General features: G+C 42.0%; 1 protein-coding gene across 2 annotated transcripts in view; it reads right to left on the bottom strand.

Moving 5' to 3' along the window:
- Nucleotides 1-25408, bottom strand: part of RAB44 (RAB44, member RAS oncogene family) — a 350449-nt gene that overhangs the window by 79074 nt on the left and 245967 nt on the right. For both annotated transcript variants that reach the window (XM_069238986.1, XM_069238985.1), the window contains exon 10: nt 16897-17009. In XM_069238986.1, the coding sequence (XP_069095087.1) occupies nt 16897-17009 (113 nt within the window). The remainder of the gene's footprint in view (nt 1-16896; nt 17010-25408) is intronic.

Here is a 25408-nt window from a genome sequence, read left to right as displayed (position 1 = left end):
AGTGATGCAGTTAAAAGTTGTAAATTTCACTGCATTATTCCTGCATGGCTTTTAAAGTGGGAATGACTACCCAGCATACATTATACCTTCCACGGGTATAATGTCACGCAGGCCTGTACAAACTAACCCATTGGGCCCAATGCATCAGTTTGAGTACATGGAGCAGTGTAAAGCAAGATCTGGGACCAAAATCAATACATTTTTGACTCACTACTGAGCCATCCATAGACCTTTCATAATGTACCTGTGATTTTTTAATGGGCCTTTTGGTGCATGTTGCAGCATAATTATTACATGAATTCACAAGTTCTGAAGAGTCACTCAAGACATGTTTCATAATTTGCCTAGTATAGAAGTTCCTTCCCAGTAGCATCGTGGGCTCACCCTCTTGAAGAAAAGTTATAAAAATTGTAGCAACATAGTGCATGAATGAATGGATAACGAAAACGTATAAGGCTCAAGGCTACTCGAAGAGTGTTGCGGTGATCCAGGTAGGACCGAGGTAGGCACGCAATCACCCTAGGCTGCGTATGCCTGCCTAAACAAAAAAGACTTCAGTTCTTTTGTGAACCTAGCAGGAGAGCAGATCAGCCTTAGGTACATAGGTAGTTGGTTCCAAGCCTTAGCTGCAAGGCCCGAAAAAGAGGAACCGCCACAACTCTGTTTTTTAAAGCATGGGACTCTGGGTAAATTCACCATGCTAGAGCGCAGAGACCGGGAAGGACAGTACACTAGCAGCCTTTCATTCAAGTACTTAGGTCCCTGCTTATAATGGCTCTGGTGAGCCAGAGTCAGAGCTTAAACAGAATGCGCTGCTGCACAGGAAGCCAGTGCAGGTTACTTCGCAGCAAAGACACCCTAGCACCCTTTGGCATTTTAAGTAGTAGGCGGACTGCCATATTTTGAACAACCTGTAGTTGCTTAATCAAATAATCAGGTAAGCCCAGATAGAGGGCATTAGAATAGTCCAGTCTAGATAAGATTAGTACCCATACAACCTTCACCTGGGCTTCATGAGGGTGGTAATGCAGGAATTTATTTAACATTGCATGACCCAACAGCACACTCTTACCACTGCTGAAACCTGGCTCACAAAAGAAAGCTCATCATCAAAGGTGACCTCCCAGTCTTTAATGGATGAAGTCGGGGTGGGGGAGGTGGTGCCTGCATTGGCGACATTCCCTTCCATAATGAATATCATAGCACAATTTTCTTAGGAAAATAGGCAACTGAAAAAATCTGGGTATGCAGTGTCTAATTGGCCATCGCCACAAATTGTATATAGAATGCTTCTTGACTTCTACATTATTTTTTTGTACCAGTTCCAAGTAGACTTCAATCTGCATGTTATAAACCAGTATCTATTTGTAGGAGACAGGGGAAAAAGTAAAGGTTATAAAAATGAGCTAGCAGATCACACACGCTAATACAGAGGTGCTTCTGCTCACATTACAAAAAACGTACAGGCTTAGACTGTAGACAGGTTATCCAGTGTTACAGGTTCATGACCTCCTCAGTAGTAGAGTGATAATGGGATGAAATGTTTATCAACAGACATTCTGAAATGCTTCCCCATGTATATTGATATAGTAGCCATACCAACACTACCATCTCACACCAACAAATCAACATCAGCAAGAAAAACAGTCAAACTATTTCTTGAAAGGGAGTTTAGAACTGATGTTCAAGCCCTCGTACTTTTGTAAGTGGATGGTAGTAATGCCCTAATCCATGGTCTCTCAGACACCACACAGGCACCTTTTGAGGACATCCTAAACTGCGCAGCAAGTCTCATTCAGGGCCTGAAGAAATACAGTCACATCACCCCTATGCTGATGGAACTCCATTGTCTCCCCATGCTTTTGTGCACCATCTTCAAAACCAACAGCATAATTTACAAAGCCATCATGACCAGTACCCTTGCTTATTTTGCAGACAAGCTCACCATGGTTCTAGACTCACTTGTAGTCAGTCTCCATCAGACTGCTGATTAAGAAAAGTCAAATAGGAAAACCAAAACAGCAGTCCTCTCCCCTCAGTTCCATCGATGCACCCATGATCTGGAACAGCATCCTAGTATCAATCAGGACCACTGCAACGATGCTTCAATTTAAAGAAAGAGTTGAAGACTCATCTCTTTGAAGAACACTGCATGACAATGCATTGACCATCCACAATTGTTCTTCCTCTCCTATTACTCGTTAACTATATGCTTGTCTTTTACCATATACAGCACTCTGCTGTCCTTTGGCTTGATCTGCGCCCCAGAAATATATATTCAAGTTTACAACGTAGATACAAGTGCCCCAGATCCAACAGAAACTGTCACTCAAACATCAACTTTAAATATATTTTGTATGTAATTATTTTGCATAATTCATCAGCATGTCTGTTTCTCTAAATGCCTACAGTTTATGTTGCATGCAAACCTCTCATTTCTGATTAAAACAATTAGTTTCCCCATACACAATCTTCCTAGTTCCATGATCAAATGTTTTCACAAATAAACAAAGTTATACTTGTGGAGAGATTCTGCCTTTCATGCATTACCAATGTATGTCAGAAATGTCCATCATATACCAGGAGATTGTCCCTTTAATGCTTGAAGTGACACAATTATACCAACACAATGCCTAAAGTGCTCTGGCCTTCATTATGCCCGAGGGTTCTGGTGTGAAGCTGTTAAGATAAAGGGCTCTAAAATGGCTCAGTGCTTCACTTCATCTTAACACGTCTCTAGCTCTCTTACTCAAAGAAAAGTTCATTTCTCAGTCTTAGGGACATATTTACAAGCCCTGTAGCAAGTGACCTTGCTGTGCTGCCATGTGCCACATGGGAAGGGCATAAATGCACAGTATCTATAAAATAAGGGTGCGTTTCTGTCCTTTCTCCCTCCGGTGGCAAACAAATTGCTACCTAGTGCCAAGGCAGGCATTCTTACACCATGGAGCAAGGGTGTCTGTGCTTTCAGCAGGATTGTTTTTGTGCAAGAAGGGGCACAATCCTGCACAAAACAATCCTGGGAGGCATTTTCCTCTTTCTATGTGTACTGCACAATACAGCACACTTAGAAAGAGGAATCAAGGAGAAATAAAGATATTCCTCCTCATTGCGCCTGACCTGGGGAGGCGTACAGTTTTGATGCATTTCCAGGTTTACAGATTCTTGTAAATATGGGAATGCATCAAAACCCATATGTGTTGCATGGGAACACCCACTGCAACGTCCATAGTACCCCTCAGTGTCGGGCAACGCAGCAACTTGCACTGCTTTGCCTTACATCAGATATACAAGGCCATAAAAAGCCACGAAGAGTGGCTTTGTGTGGCCTTGTAGATATGAGTCTGCACTATGTGCTGCCAGTGTGTCACAAAAAGTGACGCACCGGGGGTGCACAGTGCTTGTAAATATGCCTCTCAATGTGCGTTTATTTGTGTACGAATTTGGCTATTTATATAGCACAAACCTAGCCAAGTCAAAATATGTGCTGTACAAGTCTAAATATGGAGAATAGCAGTAGTGAAAGCATACAAAATGCAGGATGGGGGTACAGAATTTGGTGAGTGGAAGAGGAGTTTCTATGGAGTTAAGATAAAGGAAGGGTATGAATAAGCCACTATGGCCCTGATTACGAGTGGGTCGGTTAACTCCAACAAGTCAGGTGGATTTAATAAAACCTAAACTCGTAATCCCGGACCTATGCTTGTAGCCAGGGGTCTGTTGCTGGTTCGTTTGAAAACAATGGGCACTCCCATTTAGGGTTATTCACATCTTCATAAACCATCCTGGTGTGTCACCTCTACTCGGGGATTCCTAGGGAGATCAATTAACATGTAAATGGATCTATTCAGCAACTGTCCAATCCATTGCATACTTCTGCCTGACTGAGCTACAGTAACAATGCTACACTTCTTTTATATAATATTTATTTAGAAATAAAACCTCATAACTGTACACAGATTAAGGAGGTTTAAATCAAATTCTGCAAGTCTTCCAGAATTAGAATGAATGTAGTTTGCCACCAGGGAGATCTTAAAAATACTATAATTTAGGGGCTGAATGAGATCTTGGCGGACGAGTTACTCCCTAACAGCAGTGATGGATATCTGCCGTTAAATAAATCACATTATATACTATGGACTTTATATTTCGGTGCACGGGATATCCGCCACCGATCTGACTGCGTAACTTGTTCGCCAACATCTCAATCAGGCTCTTGGTTTTAAGTGGTGAATCCTAAAATATACTGTAGGGAAACTGCTCACTATGTGCCCAAAAGTGCAGCAAAAATGTAGTTTTAAGCAACTGTAGGGAAATTTAACTTATTTCTCATAACCTTTTTTAAAAGGAGCAGATTGCCGTCATGGGTTTCTGTCCAACTTTATGGTTTTAACAAAAAAATATGCCCATGTATTTATTGCACGTGTAGCCTGAGCCAGAAGGTATTATAACTGGTGGTTGCAACTGAAATTGAAAAATATCTTGGTGGGAATTCTCTGCTATGGAAAAAAGCTTGTAAGCCATTGAGCCAATCATGACACCATCAATGGCTGTGCTTGTACAGTTACATTCAAACGAGCATTGGCAACATCAGTAGGTTTGACCCTTTTACTTGTGCAAGAGGTAAGATGAGAGAGGTGTTTTTTTGAAATAATAATAGTCCCTCGTGTGTTCCAGTGGTAGTGGAAGCTTAGGACCAAATATCTAATTGAAAAAAGTGGCACCAGTAGGCTGATCCAAGACACGATTGCCAATGTTTCAAGCCAAATGCTTAAATTCCTTAGCCAAAGAAGCCTATGACGGAGAGCAGCGAAACGTAAGCCATCTTTAATATTTATAGAACACAGTATATTCACCAAAACCAGTGCAGGTGCCATCACATGTCAAACCTAATGAATGGCACAGACACCATGACATGTCAAACCTTAAAAAATGCTTGTATTTCGGATTTTATACCTTCTGACTATGCTCATGAGTCGATCTATGGTATTTGTCAGTGACTGAATTAAATAGACAATAATCTATTCTATAGGAGGCAAAGCTATCACTCACCTCAAGAAATCACATGGTGGACGAAGATTAACCTAAGCACACAACACCCAAAAGCAAATTAAAAGTGTTATAGACCAATTAATTTACAAGGTGATCACTTATGTTCTCTCACTTTCAGTTCTACAACTGTCAAGGGCATGTTGAGTAAGAATCCACCACCAACTGAGCCTACTTAGCATGTACTGCATCTATCACATACCTCTGAACTCTCCCACCATTGTCCTCCTTGCCCTTCCATGTTACTTTTCTCATATCTCTTATCCTACACTATTCTGAAGTTCAGCTCTCTATCCTCAATTATAACAGCAATGGTTGTATGTTGAATATCGAAATCAGAAATATTTAATTAGATATATATTGTGTCCTAAATATAATTTACCTAAATATTGCCCCACTGGATGCACGTTTTCTATTATTATCCCCAGTGGACAATATTTTTGTAACACAATTTTGGAGCACCATATTTATAGCTAATATTCTGACTATGATATTCTTGTACCACACAAATCACGACTACATGTACTCAGCTAATCTCCTCCTAAAGCTACCTTTTGCGGTCTTTGAGGACTACACCACTGCAACACCATCTTGATGTTCATAACCCCTAGATCCCCACTGACAGCAGCATATGTCTCCTCTTAAATACTTATGGGTGACCATTGCGATTCTGCCCGATCTCGCTCACGCTCTTACTCTGAAACCTCTCTGGAAGGGAACCAGGACCAGCCTGATGACTTGGCAGACTAATAAAGATGATACTGTCTCAATTCCTGTATACTTTACAAAACTTCTTTCCACATTCCCAATGCCTGGTTCACTGAAGTGGCAGTGATGTTTCAATCTTTTCTTTGGGGAAGTTGTCCTCCACGCATGGCCAAGAATACGTGCCGCCGTTTGGGTTATGATGGGGAAGTTGGGGTGGTGGATATCTGCCTCTAACCCTGGGCATCCCACTTGCTGGCTATAAATGACTGGCTGATGGGTGACTGGGATGATATGGCATAACGGCTGGAACAAATTGGCATAGGTCTCAACTGGGTGATACTACCTATATGGTCAACCACTTCCCCTTGCTCTGCCAGAGGTGGCTAGAATGGTATTTTGAGGTGGAGGGGGACCCTGCACTTTATGGGCTAGGATGAGTGCTTGATCGGGCAGATCTCCCTGTGGTGGGGTCGCTTGTTAGAACAGCTGTTGTGTTTAGAGGGCTTATTACACTGGCTGATATGTGGCACAGATCTATCATGTACTCCTTTGCCGACCTGCAAGCCCAGTTTTCTCTCTCTCATACTCAGTTCCATAAATACCTGCAAGTGCGTCCCACCATAGGCGGTTATGGTGAATGTCTACAACAGCTCCTGGAATTCAGCCCCTTGGATGCCAGACTGTTGATGGGGAAGTTGGAACATAGGGGTACTTCACTACTGTATTGTGCCCTTTTGGGCAATGCCCTAGAGACATTAGGATCATTGCATCTACAATGGGAGGGATGGGTCGGGGGAACTGGAGGAGGCTGAATGGTGGGAAGCATGTATGGCTCTGAGGGAACTAGCGATTTCGGCTAACTTGTGCTTAATTCAGTTGCTCTCCCTAGGCCTGACTTACCTGTTTCCCAAATGACTAGGTTACACTGGATTGCTTTCAGATCCTAGCTGTTCCTGCTGCTGGTCCCCTATGGCAGATTTCTTCCACATGGTTTGTCACTGCCCAAAGATTGCACGCTATTGGTCCCAGACTGGTGCTACCCCTTTGGCCACCCTAAATACCACGATCTATCTGATTCCAAAGGTGGCACTGTTGAGCATAATGGATGACCTTGGGATATATCGGGGCAATAGGAGTTTGGTGGGTTTGGCAGCCTTGGTGGCAAATAGGGACATAACACAAACTTGGAAACAGCCCACTTCACTGACTTTGAAACAATGGCATGCCAGTATGGACAAGTGCACCAAGCAGGAGGAACCAATCTACATAGCCCAGGGATGTCTGAATGAGTTCTCCAAAATGTAGGGTAAATGGTGGGAGTACTATGGATTATCCTCGACCCTGGACTTTTTGCATTCTAATGTGATTTGATTCTTGGGGGGCAGTGGTTGATATGGGGAGGGACTGGGGGGACTGGGACTACAAGTGTTGAGCTTTCTTTTGTTTCAAGAGTTCTATTTTATTTGTTTTCTACATACTACATTTTATATATATATTTAAATTGCACTTTAATCTTAAGAGTGTTAAAATGTATTGTATTCTACAGTGTGATTAAATAGTGTGCTATTTCATAAAACACTTACCCATGTGGTTTACTGATAGAAAACATTTTTATATCTGGATGGGTTTATCGTAAAACTGTTTAACAACCAGCATTTAACATGAGGTTTCAGTATGGAGGCCATTTTTTTAGACAGGCCTGTTTTAAACTACAGGAGTGTTTTGCATGCTGTATTTAACATGCACTGAGGTGTCAGCAGAGACGTGATTTTGTTAGTTGAGTGTTTTACTGTCAGATAATCCATTTAGACTGTATACGCTTATAAGAAAAGGAGCCTCTATCTCCTGAAAATGAACTATATATAATCTGAGAGAGAGTTTTTAAGGTGTGCTAATAGAGGTGTGATTTTCCATTGATCCTTCAACATGCATCCTTAAAACCTACTACATTAACCTTTACTCTCTTCAGAGTTATCAGTTGAGGCCTTGCTGTCTGTAAGCCTATTCATACACCATATTCTGTCAGCATAGATGCCTTTGTGCAGTGGTGAATTACTTAATAAACCTTTTTACACCCTATCTATACCCTCAACACATCTATTAGTACAGGGAGTGCAGAATTATTAGGCAAATGAGTATTTTGACCACATCATCCTCTTTATGCATGTTGTCTTACTCCAAGCTGTATAGGCTCGAAAGCCTACTACCAATTAAGTGTATTAGGTGATGTGCATCTCTGTAATGAGAAGGGGTGTGGTCTAATGACATCAACACCCTATATCAGGTGTGCATAATTATTAGGCAACTTCCTTTCCTTTGGCAAAATGGGTCAAAAGAAGGACTTGACAGGCTCAGAAAAAGTCAAAAATAGTGAGATATCTTGCAGAGGGATGCAGCACTCTTAAAATTGCAAAGCTTCTGAAGCGTGATCATCGAACAATCAAGCGTTTCATTCAAAATAGTCAACAGGGTCGCAAGAAGTGTGTGGAAAAACCAAGGCGCAAAATAACTGCCCATGAACTGAGAAAAGTCAAGCGTGCAGCTGCCACAATGCCACTTGCCACCAGTTTGGCCATATTTCAGAGCTGCAACATCACTGGAGTGCCCAAAAGCACAAGGTGTGCAATACTCAGAGACATGGCCAAGGTAAGAAAGGCTGAAAGACGACCACCACTGAACAAGACACACAAGCTGAAACGTCAAGACTGGGCCAAGAAATATCTCAAGACTGATTTTTCTAAGGTTTTATGGACTGATGAAATGAGAGTGAGTCTTGATGGGCCAGATGGATGGGCCCGTGGCTGGATTGGTAAAGGGCAGAGAGCTCCAGTCCGACTCAGACGCCAGCAAGGTGGAGGTGGAGTACTGGTTTGGGCTGGTATCATCAAAGATGAGCTTGTGGGGCCTTTTCGGGTTAAGGATGGAGTCAAGCTCAACTCCCAGTCCTACTGCCAGTTCCTGGAAGACACCTTCTTCAAGCAGTGGTACAGGAAGAAGTCTGCATCCTTCAAGAAAAACATGATTTTCATGCAGGACAATGCTCCATCACACGCGTCCAAGTACTCCACAGCGTGGCTGGCAAGAAAGGGTATAAAAGAAGGAAATCTAATGACATGGCCTCCTTGTTCACCTGATCTGAACCCCATTGAGAACCTGTGGTCCATCATCAAATGTGAGATTTACAAGGAGGGAAAACAGTACACCTCTCTGAACAGTGTCTGGGAGGCTGTGGTTGCTGCTGCACACAATGTTGATGGTGAACAGATCAAAACACTGACAGAATCCATGGATGGCAGGCTTTTGAGTGTCCTTGCAAAGAAAGGTGGCTATATTGGTCACTGATTTGTTTTTGTTTTGTTTTTGAATGTCAGAAATGTATATTTGTGAATGTTGAGATGTTATATTGGTTTCACTGGTAATAATAAATAATTGAAATGGGTATATATTTTTTTTTGTTAAGTTGCCTAATAATTATGCACAGTAATAGTCACCTGCACACACAGATATCCCCCTAACATAGCTAAAACTAAAAACAAACTAAAAACTACTTCCAAAAATATTCAGCTTTGATATTGATGAGTTTTTTGGGTTCATTGAGAACATGGTTGTTGTTCAATAATAAAATTGATCCTCAAAAATACAACTTGCCTAATAATTCTGCACTCCCTGTAGAGAGTGAATGTTCCCAAAAAAGTGAGCCATTCACTCTCTATACAAGTGTCCTACAAAGCTCTCATTATCCCTTATCTCCACTCTGTTAAAATGTATTAGTAAAGGGGGTAGTGTTTGTCTAAGGCCTTTAAAAGACACAGTCTACTCTGCTCACAATTAGCAGTACACAGCATGTGTTGGTAAAGCCATGTAACACAGGAGCTACTAGCTCTCAAAGTTCTTCTACACAAAACATCAGCTTTCTGTAGAGCTCTCACTTAGAGAAGCTGCTGTTACAGGGAGTATGAAATAGGATCACAGTTTGATAAAACTGCACCATGCAGAATGCATATCATGCTGAAATATAGTTATTCGTGACCTACTTGTTCTGTTAATCCTGTTCCGGGGATTGTTAAACTGTGCCAATACCAGATCTACTGTTTGCATATATCTTTCTACACACATCCTTCATCCACTTCAGAAATGTTCATACGCAAATTGGTCTTTCTTATCTGAAACAAACAGTGTTCACTGTGAGAAAACATCTGTTGAGAGACATGGATATATTACTGAATCCCTTCACAATCAGGGGGTCATTGTGATTTTGGCAGACGGAAAAGGCCGTCCACCAAATTCCAGTGGTCAGGTTGTTGCCAGAGCGGCCGCCTTGCCGCAGGCCCCATTAGGAGTTTCCCAATTGGCTTCCACCCCCTGGCCCAGTGAGAAACAGCCTACAACATTGACACTGGCTCATAATTGAGCCGGCTGCAATGCTGCTGTGCATAGGGTGCGCCAGCACCACCAATTCCTCCTGTGGAGGAAAATTGGCAGTGCTGGCAGTCCGACTGTGGCGCAACTGGCACAATCATAATGTGGCAGTCAGACTGCCGCCAAAGTGATCAGGCCACCGCTTTGGGGGCAGTCAGACCACCACCACAGTCGTAATAACCCCCCTCAGTATCTGACCTGTACAGGGGTGTCAGAAGAGGTGGTGTGCTGTTTTGAATGCCAACGATTCACTCTGTGTTTGTTGTATAAGAGGGATTTACTCTTTCATGAAACAATATCATACCCAGAGTGCACCCTGTTTGAAAGTGGAAGCAGTGGGCCTAGTGCTTGTCTACAGCCTCCTACGGTAACCCTTTACTCTCTTTAGAGGTATAAGTAGAGCCCTTCCTGTCTGTAAATCTATTCATACACCACTTTCTCCCACAGGCTATACCTTTATGCACAGCTGAACTACTCAGTAAATTGTTTTGCACCCAAACTACAACCTGACGTCCCTACTGGTAAATGTAGTAACAGAAGGGCTAGTATTTGTCTAAAGCCTTTTAAACACACCTTTTGCTCTGGTCAGAGATATTAGTAAGCACCTTGCTGTTTATAAAACTATGTAGTACAGGAGGTACTAGCTCTCAAAGGCTTTCTACACTAAGCAGTTGGTGTCTGTTGAGCTGTGACTTAGAGAGACTACTGTTACAGGGTAGATAGGATCAGTGTTTGATGTACCACAAGGCCTACATTTAATTTATTAGTAAGTACTCTTTAAAAAGCACATATAAATAATGTTTTGTATATTATTTCTATAGGGTTTCTAGTCAGTTTAAGATGTCAAAAAAGCAACAGATAAGAAAGAAGACAAAGCAACAGTACTACAAAGAACTCTCCAAACATGAAGCAGATGCAGAGAAAGCCAATGATCATAAAAGAAGAAATCAAATCTAGTAAGAGTACCAATAGTTTTAAAAAAGAAACATCAGGTAAACCTTCTTCCATGGGTGTGAGTGTAATGCAAAATGTGTCAACTTCTAACAAAATATTGTTGTTGGAAAGTGGATTATTGGTAAGGACAGGTAAGTACCTACACCTAGCAATAGGCCACTAACCCCCACTTAGGTCCAGTAGGTCTCAATAAATTAAACCTAGCTCAACCCTTGGTAGCTTGGCAATGAGCGACAAGGCTTAACTTATGATGCAAGTGTGTAAAGCATTTAAAAATGACAAAATAGTAGCTATGTAAAACATAAAACACAATAAAAATTCAACAACAATTTATAAAAATAGATTATCTTTAAAGTGACACCAAAATGATTAAAAATGAATAAGGAGAGCCGGAGATATGAATTTGTAAAGAATGAATGTTTTCTGGCGCATAGAAGCAACTAGCGCTTAAAGGGTTAAAAAAGGTCACACTGGACAGGGACAAAGTCCAGAGTTCATGCCACACACGAGGTAACACTGTTACACTTACTTTCAGAAGTGTTTCTTGATTCAGGAAAGTGGTCCACAGCACCATCCAAGGGTTCAAAGGCTCTTGTTTGTCTCTTGGGGTCTGGGACTACAACTCCCACAGTGCACCTCTTCAACTTATGGAGTTCCTCCAAATATCTTCAAGCTTCTGGATCTTCTTCTAGAGGTGCCTTTTGGGTCCTTGAAGTGTCCACAACTTGATCCAAGGTTGTAGAAGCTCTGAGTTTCTCCTTGGGAGTTGGTACTACAATTCCCAGAATGCACTTGGTCAGAATCCTCAAATGGCCACTGGACGCTGGTCAGCTGGGCTTTGCTTGCAGGGCTTGATGAAGGGGACTCTGGGCAGCTCCTTTGTACCTGTAGCAAAAAGGGAGTCTGATGTTGAAGCCGTAGAAAACAGGCAAAGTACTTTAAGTGGTGAAGCCCAAGTGTGCAGCTGGTGCAGTCCTTCAGAGTACAGTGTCCAGGTGTAGGTCAGGGGTCCAGCAGGAGAGTACTTCTTCTTCTTTGTCTTGTTCCTTGTAGGGATCTAAGGTGTGGGAGCAGCTCTGCCATTTTTATTCTTGCTCCTGGGGTGGAAAGCGGGAGGTTGGCAACTGTCCCATCACAGGCAGGCTCCTTCCCCTTTTGATGACCACTTCCTGGGAAGTGTGGCAAAAATCTATCCAGGGAGCAACATTCTTTAAAAACCCAACATGGTTCATGGCTGAAACTGATTTTGGGAGTTTAGATAAGGCTGAGCCCACCCACTGGTGTTGCTAAAAAATCTAAACACACCCCTCTCCTGCCCTCTCCTAATCTAATCAAGAGGGCACCTAATTGGGGTTGCAGGGAATGAAGGAGGTCCTGAACTGCTCCAAATGTCCTTCCCTACCTTTGAAGACCAGTTTGGCTGCTCTCCCCCATCTTGCTTCCCCATCTGGGATAGGAGGCAGATCTCCTATCCCAGGCACATCCTTTGTGTTCAGCCCAGGCCACTTCACACCTCATCGAGGCGCCTGGCCCGGCTGCCAGAGGCTGTCCAATCAGTGAAGGGCACTACAGAACTGAAGTTGACAACTTTCAGGTAGAGTTTTATTGCTCTTTGCCTGAACTAGTTATTTTAAATCAATCAATGACAAGTTGTGGAATTCATTATAACAATTAATTTGGTACCAAACTCAAGGTATCTGACTTTTATGGGGACTAAAATAAAGTCTCCCCATGTTAGCCTATGGAGGCTATTCACTACAGCGAGGGAAAAACAAATCTGGCTATTTTACCTCACCAGGGCTTATAAAACAATTTTATAAGGTACCTGCTTATTGTTACATGGCACCCAACCTGAGGGGCACATAAAGGGCACACCTTAGGGGGACTTATATGTAAAAAATAAAGTAGTTTAATACTTTGGAAGTACTTTTAATTCCAAAGTTCAATTTGCATATATTTTTAGTTTAAAAGCAGCCAGCAAGGCAGGCATGCCTTTACAATGACACTGGGTACCTCAGCAGTGCACCTATGGGGGCACTATCTATGCTGGCCTCATTTGCATGCTGATTTTACACAGAGCACAGGCCGTGGTGCTTGCTGATTCCGCCCTGGTGGTCGGTGTGTTAAAGTGGCTGTCTGTCTGAGCTGTTTCCGTCGTGGTCATAATCCCGCAGGTATTACCCCCGGCCTGTTGGTGGTATTAACGCCACTTTATCACTGACTGCCAGAGTTGTAATGAGGGCCTAAGTGACATTTTGGATCCATAGGCCTGTAATCTCGAAAGGAAGAGTAAACACTTTTATGAATTCAGTCAGACTCAGAGTTACTGGACAATCTCCTAAAAATACATATAACCTGAAAAGAAGTGAGACTTCAACACTTATCAATGATTACAATCCATTAATCCTGTCCGTGTGGAATGCCATCATGTATATTCAGTTTGTGGCAGACAATTCTATTGTAGCTCGATACGTCACTTCATATCTAACAAAGTCAGAAAAAACAGAGATGAAGGCTGTATGAGAAGAGATAGCAGCAGATAAATCTTTAAGTAAAAAGCTTTACAGCTTCAGTTTAAAAATGCTCTCTCACAGAGAAATTGGATCCTATGAAGAATTGGATCCTATGAAGTTGTGACAGACTTAGGGCCATATTTATACTTTTTTTGCACTGCATTTGCATCATGTTCTTACGCAAAAGCAGCGCAAACATATAAAATACAATTATGTTTTGTAAGTTTGCGCCACTTTTGCGTCAACAAATTACACAAACACGGCACAAAAAAAATTAAGAAGATGGGCCTTAGTTTTTCAAGCTTATACAGGAAGTTCAAAGCAATAATGTGGGTTAGGTTAAGCCTGGCATCAACACGAAAATGAGTGTTGAGGCCTTTTCCTGAAACTGAGTATCTTGCTCAGTTTGACCCAGAAAGTACTAGCTTCTTAAAACAAATATGACACCTAACTAAATGTCCATTTAGAAAACGTCTTTGTATGAAGTACTATACATACAGAGTTATGTGGAGTTATGTGGATGAGAACACTGAGCAAGGAATATTTCCAGTTACTGGCTGAAAAGGATGTTTAGTGAGACATGTCAAACCAAGGTTCATTAACCATTGTAAACCAAGCTGTCATACAGCAGAGAAAAAAAAAACATTTTACCAGACTATCTTGCAACTTTGTAAACCTTGGCATTGTGAAACTGAGCTGCTTGGTGATTATGACTGCTGTAAAGATGATTTCAATGCAGTCAAACATAGCATCCAGTGTGAGGCGTTTCCTACATATCAGAAAATGTTAAATGATGAAATCCAGCAGGAGGAAACACTTGCAATAGAACTTGGAAAAGACAGCTCACAAGATAGCCAGAGCTCAGGGCCTAATAAGCAAAATCCCTTTGGCCAGCCTATCATTAAAAAATGAGGTGCACATAGCTATGAATAGAGTATAAAAAATGCTATGGTCAAGTGAGGAGTGAGAGCATTGATTTAGAAAGTTTGATCTCACAACAAAATAAAGAACAGCTGAAGATTTTTCAGCACACAACAAAATCTGCAGAGCATGGACTACTACATAATAACTATGAATTTAGTTCAAAACATTCAAGCCTACACTTCTCTATGTTAGTGGTCAGGCAGGTGCAGGGAAAGGTTTTCTGGTTAAAGTTCTCACTTCATTTGTTCAGGGAAAAATAGCTCTGATCTTTCATGTGTTGTGACTGCTCCTACTGGACTCACATATCACATTAAAGGAATCACATTGCACTGACTATTTATGTTGCTTGTGGAACATGACAACAAACTAGAAGTTATCTGGTGATGTATGCCATGAGGTGTCCAGAGTTCTTAAGAAATTGAAAATTTACATTACTGATGAAGTTAGCATGGTACCAAACATTAAGCTCACTTTTATTCATCTCAGGATGCAGGACATCCTCAGAACTGACTATGATAAATTGTTTGGAAGTAAACACGTCATAGTTTTTTTGTGAACTTTTATAGCTGGCTCCAGTCAAAGTTCAACCAGTTATTTAAAAACTTGCACATGAAGAATTAAAAAGTCATTAGGCAGTATTGGAAATGGTAAAATCTGTTTAATTGTACAGTATACTGAGTTAATACAAATTACGAGACAAGCAGCAGATCTAACGTATAGGAAAATATTAAAATACATCAGTAGAGGTGTAATTAGCAAATAAGCTACAAAAGCTATTTCTTCTTGCATGGTTACGTTTCAATTCCCATACAAGTCGTCACCTGCTTCTATAATTCAACACAATATGGAAACTCTGAAATAGATTGTGTGCTAAATGCCAGCACTAGATGAGTGACCACAGTTTAAATTAGAAATGCTTCATCAGGAAATAGTGCCTCTTAATAGTAAAGACAAAACGGAACATCAAGGTTTAAACTTACCACTATGTCAATCAGTGGTAAAGAAACTGGATTCTTTAGAGAAAACAGTTTCACATACCGCTGATTTACACACCTCTGTAAAAATTGCAGAGTAATGTTGCAATGAAATCTGAACATCAAAGAGGGATTAATGAATGGTGCAATAAGGAATTCATCTGTGATGTCATAAATGATGTCACAGAACCTGCCATTAGTGATGATATATACATAAACAGTGCATGTTTGGAGCTCAAGTTAGAGTTAGGTAGTGCTAACTATAACTATTGAATTTCTCCGTTTTTTTACTTCAAAACATTAAAGTTGTCACTGAGAAATTCACCTACCTGTAACGTGATTTTAACCTTTGTTTTTTTCAGTGGATTTCGAATGTTTTTTTAATAAAAAACAGAAATTTTCATGACACCTAATTATAACGTTACTTTAACTTTTGTTTTTTCAGTGAAAATCTATATACGTGTGCATATATATATATTTATATATATATATATATATATATATATATATATATATAATAATAATATAATGTTCCTTTAACCTTCTCTATTTTTCATTAACTATCTAATTCTCGATATAGCTATCTATCGATACACATATATATATATTGATCTATTTATATATATATATATATTTACATATATATATACATATATATTCACTGGAATAAATGAAGGTTATAGGCACGTTATAGTTAGGTTATAGTATCAGTTAGGACATACTGTTTTAAATTAACAAAACCACTAAAAGTCACCAGTTATAGTTATCTCACGATAATGTCTCTTTAGATGTTGCAGTGATGTTAACAATCATGTCATAGAACATGCCATGAGTGATATAATATGTGAGGTAATGAGCAGTGCATGACAAGGGTGTGAATTATAGTTACTCTGCCATATGCAGGCAGAGGGGTATTGGGCACAGGGCTTGGCTATTGGCAACTATGTGTAACAATATAAAGGGTGTCATCATTGTATATCAAGCCATGCATGTCTGGGTTTTCTTGCCAATAATCTGATATGATATACGTTTGTATTGGGTATCATTTGTGTTAAGAAAAACGGACAGTAAAAAATATTAACAATTGATAACAGCTTGTGTTAAAAAGTTTTAAAAATACACTGAGATTTGCAAGGGTTGAAATAAGAGATGTTACTATAAAACTCTTGAATATTAATTTTATTGAACAAAGAAATCTGACAAACTAATGTAGCCCAGCTGCCCTAATAATGTAAGTCCTTATGGTAATTTAAATGTCTACAGTAGGCATATCAACCGCCTAGGCAGTCTTCACATGTTAGCACATAAATGATCCATATATTTAGTGTTTATTTGGCACTTCTGGTATTACTTACATCTTTTGTAAGGTATCTTGGTCGCTGTCGCTTGGCATGTTTATTGTTTGTAGCTGCAAGGGTGGTGTAGAGTCCATTTCTTTTGTGGTAGGGTACTCTTCATCTGGTATTTGCTGAAAAAATGGTCAGCATTATACATAGATGCTTCAAGAAAGTTGTCTATTAAAATTCACAGTCAAAGAAAAGATTAACATAAGAGTGATAAAGACTGAAGACAATTTTTAAATGTATGGGAGACTGCACGCATGTGTGTTTGTTGCAGGCAATGCTTGTGGACGTATCGGGGAAATCAATAGTAAAAACTGGCCCACCAGGGCCTACAATTGGCCCACAAACTACTAATAAACTGCCCACTCAATGGTCTGTCAGACCAGCCCATCAGCGACTGTCTGATTGCACAATAGGCCAGTTCGACACTGCCATCCACCAACAGATGACACACTCTGTTCCTCCTTTTGTTCATAAATGTTGTAGCCGTTTTGAAATCTAACTCATTCAATTAAGACGTGTTTGTTTTACAACTTCGTGGAATGTCGGTCTGCTGTTTAGAAGCAAATGCACACCTTTTGTAGTTCTACTACTTAGCTCGATTTCTTTTCTTGTGACTGCTTTTTTTATTAAATTTTTACTGGCAAATTTTTTTTATGCTTTTTCCAAGAGATCCCTCAATGTTTTGACAGACACATAATAACAAAGGTTTGTTAAGTGTGTATTTCTATCTTTGCTTAGGTTTTTCCACCCTCTAGTGTTGTACATACAGTATCACAGTTTGCTTTGCTATAACTCAAGCTTCTTCCACATTGTATTTAACCTGTACCGCCACAATTTTTAGGTCAAGCATAGGCAGTGCATGCGCTTTCTTCAAGACATGCTGTAAGCGCTTTGTGGGCTTACAGCCCATCCATTAGCTTTTTATTTGTCCCATTAATTGTCCTTTAAAAAAGCTTGGTTGCTAGTGGGTAGTCTTTCTTCCTTGTTCCGCCTTGTGCTCCTTTGTTTCCACCCACGGAGCAGGTCCTAACTACTGCTGTTTTTTCACTGTGGCGGTCCTCTCTTTGTGTCTGGGATTATTTTTTAATTTCTTTCCTTTTGTAGCAGCAAAAAGGCATAAGAAGCCTGAGCATGCATCTCCACAGCACGTGCCATTGCCTGTGAAAGTCAGTCGCAAAACTCAAATTCATGTGGCATGGAGGTAACTCCAGCAACAAAAAAGGATGATGGACGGAGTGCTGAACATGCTTTTTCTGGTCCAGGGAGGACCTGACCTGGCAGTTCGGGCTGGACTGTTCCCATGGGGAACAGGGTCAATACTGATTTGCATATGGCTGGGTCCAAACTGGAATGGCATGGCAAGCAAAAAAACCTGATGGATTAAACCCAGATCTGTGATTGGGGGTGAATGTTTGATTTGCTCTGCATTCCGTCCATCATCTGTTGTTTTTGCTTTTGTTGCCCCAAGTGGGAAGAGTATGCCCAGATTGGGTCCCTTGCTTGCTATGCCACCAGATTCAAGCTAGCCTGGCTGATGAAGGGTGATACCCTGAAACTGGTCCCAGGATGCAGCCAAGGATGTAACGGTTATGTCCTTGGTTGCGGTGCTGAGGCACCAAGGATGTAACCATTACATCCTTGGGCTGGCTCCCCCCATGAGCCTTGTCCCTGTGTTCCCAGCGCAGGGATGGAAGGGGAATTGCTTCCCCTTCCACCCTCCTGATCCCCCACGTGGCATCTGATTACATCAGCGCGCGATCGCACACTGACCTCATCAGAGGCCTGCCCCTCTGTGCTGGAAGCTCAGCTTCCAGCACAGATCAGAGGAGAAATGCTTTTGCATTTCTTCTCCGATCACGTGGAGGGACCAAGAGAGGCATCAAAGGAAAGGAAAGGCCTTTCCTTTGATGTCTTTCACTAGACACCAGGGAGTTTTATTTTGTTGTATTTTATGCATAACGGGAACAGACCCTTGGGCATGGGCTGCTCCCCTGGGGGGGAATTATTTTTAGGCCGTTTCTGCCCCCCTCGGGGGCAGATCAGCTGATTATAATTAGGCCGATCTTCCCCCATGGGGGCAGAAACCCCTAGGACACCAGGGATTTTGTTTTTGTTTACTTTATTTTTTATATATGGGAAGCAATCCCTTAGGCAAGGGTAGCTCCCCTGGGGGGCAAATTTATATTTAGGCCAATCTGCCTCCAAGAGGGGCAGAAACCACTAGACACCAGGAATTTTTATTTTTTTGCGTCAATTTCACGCAAGGGGAGCGACCCCTTAGGCAAGGGTCGTTCCCCGAAGAGGCAAATTCATTTTAGGCCATTTCTGCTCCCCTTGGGGTCAGATCGGCCTATTTCTATTAGGCCGATCTGCCCGGGGAGGGGGGGCAGAAACCACTTAGGCACCAGGGATTATGTGTGTATGTTTAGTTTGGGGGGTAGCCCCTTGGGCAAGGGTTGCTCCCCATGGGAGCACATTACTGGTGGTCATATTTGCCCCTCTTGGGGGCAGATCGGCCTAGTTTCGAAAGGCCTATCTGCCCCCAAGCCCACCAGAGACCAGGGAACATTCAAAGTAAGAGGGTGGGGGTATGGCCACACCCCCACCCCAAATAAATGGCGCCAAAGTTGTTCTGCCCACCAGTGGGCAGGTGGGGCAGTTACCCCCGATCCACACCCGGGGGAGGCAGAAAGTCTACTAGATGCCAGGGAATCGAAAAACAAAAAATAGTGTGGAGGTGGCTACCAACCAGTATGGGCATGGTTATGCCCCCACCCCAACTGAAGGGGGTAACAGTCTGTCAGCTCTCCCCCCACACTAAAACATCTTATCCCATGGCAAGCAAGAGGACATTTGATTATATGGGATTTGGTTATACATTTGGGCCATGAGAGCTTGGCTAACTCTCAAAATCGTCCCACTTGGAATGGTGAAGGCTGCACTTTTTGGACTTTGGGACGCTGCCCAATATCCACAAGACCTAGACACATCTGAAAACTAAACATCGGGGTGAGTCCAGGGTGGTGTGCTTCACATGAACCCTGCACCATTTTCTTACCCACAATGCCCTGCAAACCTCCAATTTTGTGGGAAATCCCACATTTTTCCATATTTTTGTGATGGAACATTCCGGAATCTGCAGGAATCCACAAAAGTCCTACCACCCAGCATTGTCTCATCCATACCGATAACCATTCTGCCCCTCTTGTCAGCCTAAAAATGTTTTTTTTTCACACTGCCCTTTTGGACCTGCTTTGGTTCCCCCTCAATTTCGACATGTTTTTGGCTCTTCCATGTCACAAGCACTTGGCCCACCTACACAAGTGAGGTATAATTTTTACCAGGAGACTGAGGGGAACGTTGGGTGGTAGGCAATTTGTCCCGGTGAGGTAATCCCACACATAAATGAGGGAAAAATTTGATTTTTTAGCTAAATTTGAGGTTTGCTGAGGATTCTGGGTAAGAAAACACTGTCTAGGTTTGGTAGGTTTCCCTGTATGGCTGCTGAGCCCAGGACCAAAAACGCAGGTGCCCCCACCCCTGCAAAAATAGGTAGTTTCGGATTTGATAATTTTGATGTATACAGATAATGTTTTGGGGCACTTCTCAAGTAAGGTACCATTTTTATTGGGAGACTTACTTGGGGGAACGCTGGGTGGAAGGATATTTGTCGCTCCTCTCACATTCCAGAACTTTCTGTCACCGAAATGTGAGGAAAAAGGTGTTCTTTTGGCCACATTCTGAGGTTTGCAAAGGATTCTGGGTAATAGAACCTGGTGAGAACCCCACAAGTCACTCCATTCTGGATTCCCCTAGGTGTCTAGTTTTAAAAAATGCACAGGTTTGGTAGGTTTCTCTAGGTGCCGGCTGAGCTAGAGGCAAAAATCCAAAGCTTGGCACTTTGCAAAAACAGCTCTGCTTTCTTTGGGAAAATGTGATGTGTCCTTGCTGTGTTTTGGGCCATTTCATGTCGTGAGCACTAGGCCTACCCACACAAGTGAGGAACAGTTTTTATCGGGAGACTCAGGGGAATGCTAGGTGGAAGGAAATTTGTTGCTCCTCTCAGATTCCAGAACTTTCTGTCACTGAAATGTGAGGAAAAAGTGTTTTTTTGGCCAAATTATGAGGTTTGCAAAGGATTCTGGGTAATAGAATGTGGTGAGAGCCCCACAAGTCACCCCATCCGGGATTCCCCTAGATGTGTGGTTTAAAAAAATACACAGATTTGTTAGGTTTCCTTAGCTGCCGGCTGAGCTAGAGGCCAAAATCCACAGCTAGGCACTTTCCCAAAAACATCACTGTTTTCTTTGGTAAAATGTGACGTGTCCACGTTGTGTTTTGGGGCACTTCCTGTCGCGGGCCCTAGGCCTACCCACACAAGTGAGGTGCCATTTTTATCGGGAGACTTGGGGGAACGCTGGGTGAAAGGAAATTTGTGGTTCCTTTCAGATTCCAGAATTTTCTGTCGCCAAAATGTGAGGAAAAAGTGTTTTTTTGGCCAAATATTGAGGTTTGCAAAGGATTCTTGGTAACAGAACCTAGTGAGAGCCCCACAAGTCACCCCATCTTGGATTCCCCTAGGTGTCTAGTTTTCAAAAATGCACAGGTTTGGTACGCTTCCTTAGGTGCCGGATGAGCTAGAGGCCAAAATCCACAGCTTGGCACTTTCCAAAAAACAGCTTGGTTTTCTTTGGGAAAATGTGATATGTCCACATTGTGTTTTGGGGCACTTCCTGTCACGGGCGCTAGGCCTACCCACACAAGTGATGTACCATTTGTATCAGAAGAATTGGGGAAATGCTGTGTGGAAAGAAATTTCTGGCTCTTTTCAGATTCCAGAACTTTCTGTCACCAAAATATGAGGAAAGGTGTTGTTTTGTCCACATTTTGAGGTTTGCAAAGTGTTCTGGCCTAACAGAACCTGGTGAGAGCCCCACACGTCACCCCATCTTGGATTCCCCTAGATGTCTAGTTTTAAAAAATGGACAGGTTTCGTAGGTTTCCTTAGGTGCCGGCTGAGCTAGAGACCAAAATCCACAGCTAGGCACTTTCCAAAAAACAGCACTGTTTTCTTTGGGAACATGTGATGTGTCCACGTTGTGTTTTGGTGCATTTCTTGTCACGGGCCCTAGGCCTACCCACACAAGTGAGGTACTATTTTTATAGGGAGACTCATGGGAACGCTGGGTGGAACGAAATTTGTGGCTCCTTTCAGATTCCAGAATTGTCAACATCAGGGCAGGGCGCGCTCTACGGGCGACTAGAATGCAAAAACCCATCACTTTCAACTTAACGTAATTTATGCATTGTGCTGATATGCTGTTGTTTAACCTTTTGCTTTGCAGAGTTTAATCCTGAAGACTTATTTTCAAGGTGCCTATAAATACTGTTCATTTGCAATGTATTGCTGCAGGCTTTCAGAGTGTGTCAGGGTGTGGTCCCTTTCCAGGGCCTTCTAGAAGCTTTCCCTGCAGCATGCCTGGGTGTGGTTTGTGGGCTGGGCCAAGACTCTATATAAGGGAGCCAGCCCAGCTCCACGTGCTCACTATTCAGAGGTCCTGGAGCAGAGGAGCAGCAACTTCCTGAGCTCCTGTCCCAAAGGCCTATTTTGATCCTCCAGGCCTTGCCCTTTCACTTTGTTGGTGATTCTTGATCAGGGCGGTAAGATGAAGGTCAGGCTGGGCCCCGATCCCGTTCTCGAAGGCTTTCGAGTTTTGGGCCTAATTTGCATGATAAAACATTTTGGCTTTTGTGCGTGTGAATGTGCGCTTGGTGTTTCATGACATTTACATGCTGACATTCGAATCGGCAAGACGCGCGATTTATTGCTTGTGTACAACTAATGTTATTCATTGTGCACTACCATTTAGCTGCATTCACATGGTGGCATTCGAATCGGCAAGACGCGCGATTCATGTCTTGTTCTTAACTCATGTTATTCATGGTGCGCTATCATTTCACGGCATTCACATGGAGGCATTCGAATCGGCAAGACGCGCGATTCATTTCTTGTGCTTAATTCATGTTATTCATTGTGCGCTACCATTTCATGGCATTCACATGGTGGCATTCGAATCGGCAAGACGCGCGGTTCATTTCTTGTGCTTAATTTATGTTATTCATTTGGCGCTACCATTTCATGGCATTCACATGGTGGCCGTCGAATCGGCAAGACGTGCGATTCATTCCGTGTGCTTAATTCATGAATATTCAGTGTGCGCTACCACTTCATGGCATTCGCAAGGTAGCATTCGAATCGGCAAGACGCACAATTAATTTCTTGTGCTTAACTCATGATATTCATTGTGCGCTACCATTTCATGGCATTCACATGGTGGCCTTCGAATCAGCAAGATGCGCGATTCATTCCTTGTGCTTAATTCATGAATATTCAGTGTGAGCTTCCATTTCATGGCATTTGCAAGGTAGCATTCGAATTGGCAAAATGTGCGATTCATTTCTTGTGCTTAATTCATGATGTTCATTGTGTGCTACCATTTCCTGGCATTTACGTGGTGACATTCGAATCGGCAAGACACGCGATTCATTTCTTATTCTAAACTCATGTTACTCATAGTGCGCTACCATTTCATGGCACTTACAAACTCTTGTGGAAATCCGCAATGTGCGCAATTCATGTTTCTGCATTCTAAGAAACTAAAGTGCTAGAATTCTAGATGTTATATTGTGTGTGCATAATAAGTCCCTTAAGTACAATTCCTATGGTGTTATAGAATTCATTCAGATTATTTTCTTGTCCTCATGCAAAAGACTATGCTTGAATTTGAAAACGTAATTCTAGAAGGTTCTGATGTTTTCTAATCCATGTGTAACATTTAATTGAGAGGTTCATTGAACAGTTGTATTAATCCTTCTTGATTCCTTCACAGGTATCCAGACTTCTTGAGACCTAGCTATTTAGTCCATGCTTAAGTTATCCATGTTTCTAGTATGACAATGCTCAGAATCATAATTTAGTAATGATTAATATGATATAATCTTGATATTGTGTGTTTTAACCTTTTTGCTTCCTACGGGTCTCCTTCCCAGCTGTTCCCTTCCTAATCCCCTTTTCCCCACTTGGACTCTCTTAGACTCTGTGACATTCTAATCAGAGTATTGGAGCTATCTTGTGGTGGATGTTTTGGGAACGTGTGCAGACCCTGAGGATCTGGTGACTCTGACAAGAATTTTCTGTCACCAAAATGTGAGGAAAAAGTGTTTTTTGGGCCAAATTTTGAGGTTTGCAAAGGATTCTGGGTGACATAACCAAGTGAGAGCCCCACAAGTCATCCCATCTTGGATTCCCCTACGTCTCTGGTTTTCAAAAATGCACAGGTTTGGTGGGCTTCCTTAGGTGCCGGATGAGCTAGAGGCAAAATCCTTAGCTAGCACTTTCCAAAAAACAGCTCTGTTTTCTTTGGGAAAATGTGATGTGTCCACGTTGTGTTTTGGGGCATTTCCTGTCACAGGCGCTAGTCCTACCCACAGAAGTGAGGTACCATTTTTAGCGGGAGACTTGAGAAATGCTGGGTGGAAGGAAATTTGTGGCTCCTCCCAGATTCCAGAACTTTCTTTCACTGAAAAGTGAGGAAAAAGTGTTTTTTTGCCCACATTTTGAAGTTTGCAAAGGATTCTGGGTAACATAACCTGATGAGAGCCCAACAAGTCACCCCATCATGGATTTCCCTAGGTGTCTAGTTTTAAAAAATGCACAGGTTTGGTAGGTTTCCCTAGGTGCCGGCTGAGCTAGAGACCAAAATCTACAGCTAGGGACTTTGCGTCAGATTTCAATGTAAAAATGTGTTGTGTCCATGTTGCGTTTCCTGTCATGAGCATTAGGCCTACCCACGCAAGTGAGGTACCATTTTTATCTGGAGACTTCGGAGATCACAGAATAGCAAAACAAGTGTTATTGCCTCTTGTCTTTCTCTACATTTTTTTCTTCCAAATGTAACACAGTGTGTAAAAAAGATGTCTATTTGAGAAATGTCCTGTAATTCAAATGCTAGTATGGGCACCCCAGAATTCAAAGATGTGCAAATAACCACTGCTTCTCAACACCTTATCTTGTGCCCATTTTGTAAATACAAAGGTTTTCTTGATACCTATTTTTCATTCTTAATATTTCAGCAAATGAATTGCTTGATACCCGATATAGAATGAAATCTCATTGCAAGGTGCAGCTCATTTATTAGCTCTGAGTTCCTAGGGTTCTTGATGAACCTACAAGCCCTATATATTCCCGCAACCAGAAGAGTCCATCAGATGTAACTGTATATTGCTTCCACAAATCTGACATCACATGACAAAAGTTATAGAGTAAAACGTGGAGAACAATGGCTGTTTGTTTCTCCTCAATTTCAATATATTTTTATTTCAGTTGTAATTTTCTGCAGGAAAACCTTGTAGGATCTACACAAATTACCCCTTGCTAAATTCAGAATTGTGTCTTCTTTTCAGAAATGTTTAGCTTTCTGCGATCCAGCATTGGTTTCACACCCATTTCTGTCACTAACTG

This window comes from Pleurodeles waltl, chromosome 6 (genome assembly GCF_031143425.1).
Source record: "Pleurodeles waltl isolate 20211129_DDA chromosome 6, aPleWal1.hap1.20221129, whole genome shotgun sequence".
NCBI lineage: Eukaryota > Metazoa > Chordata > Amphibia > Caudata > Salamandridae > Pleurodeles > Pleurodeles waltl.
This window is presented reverse-complemented; position numbering and strand designations above follow the sequence as displayed.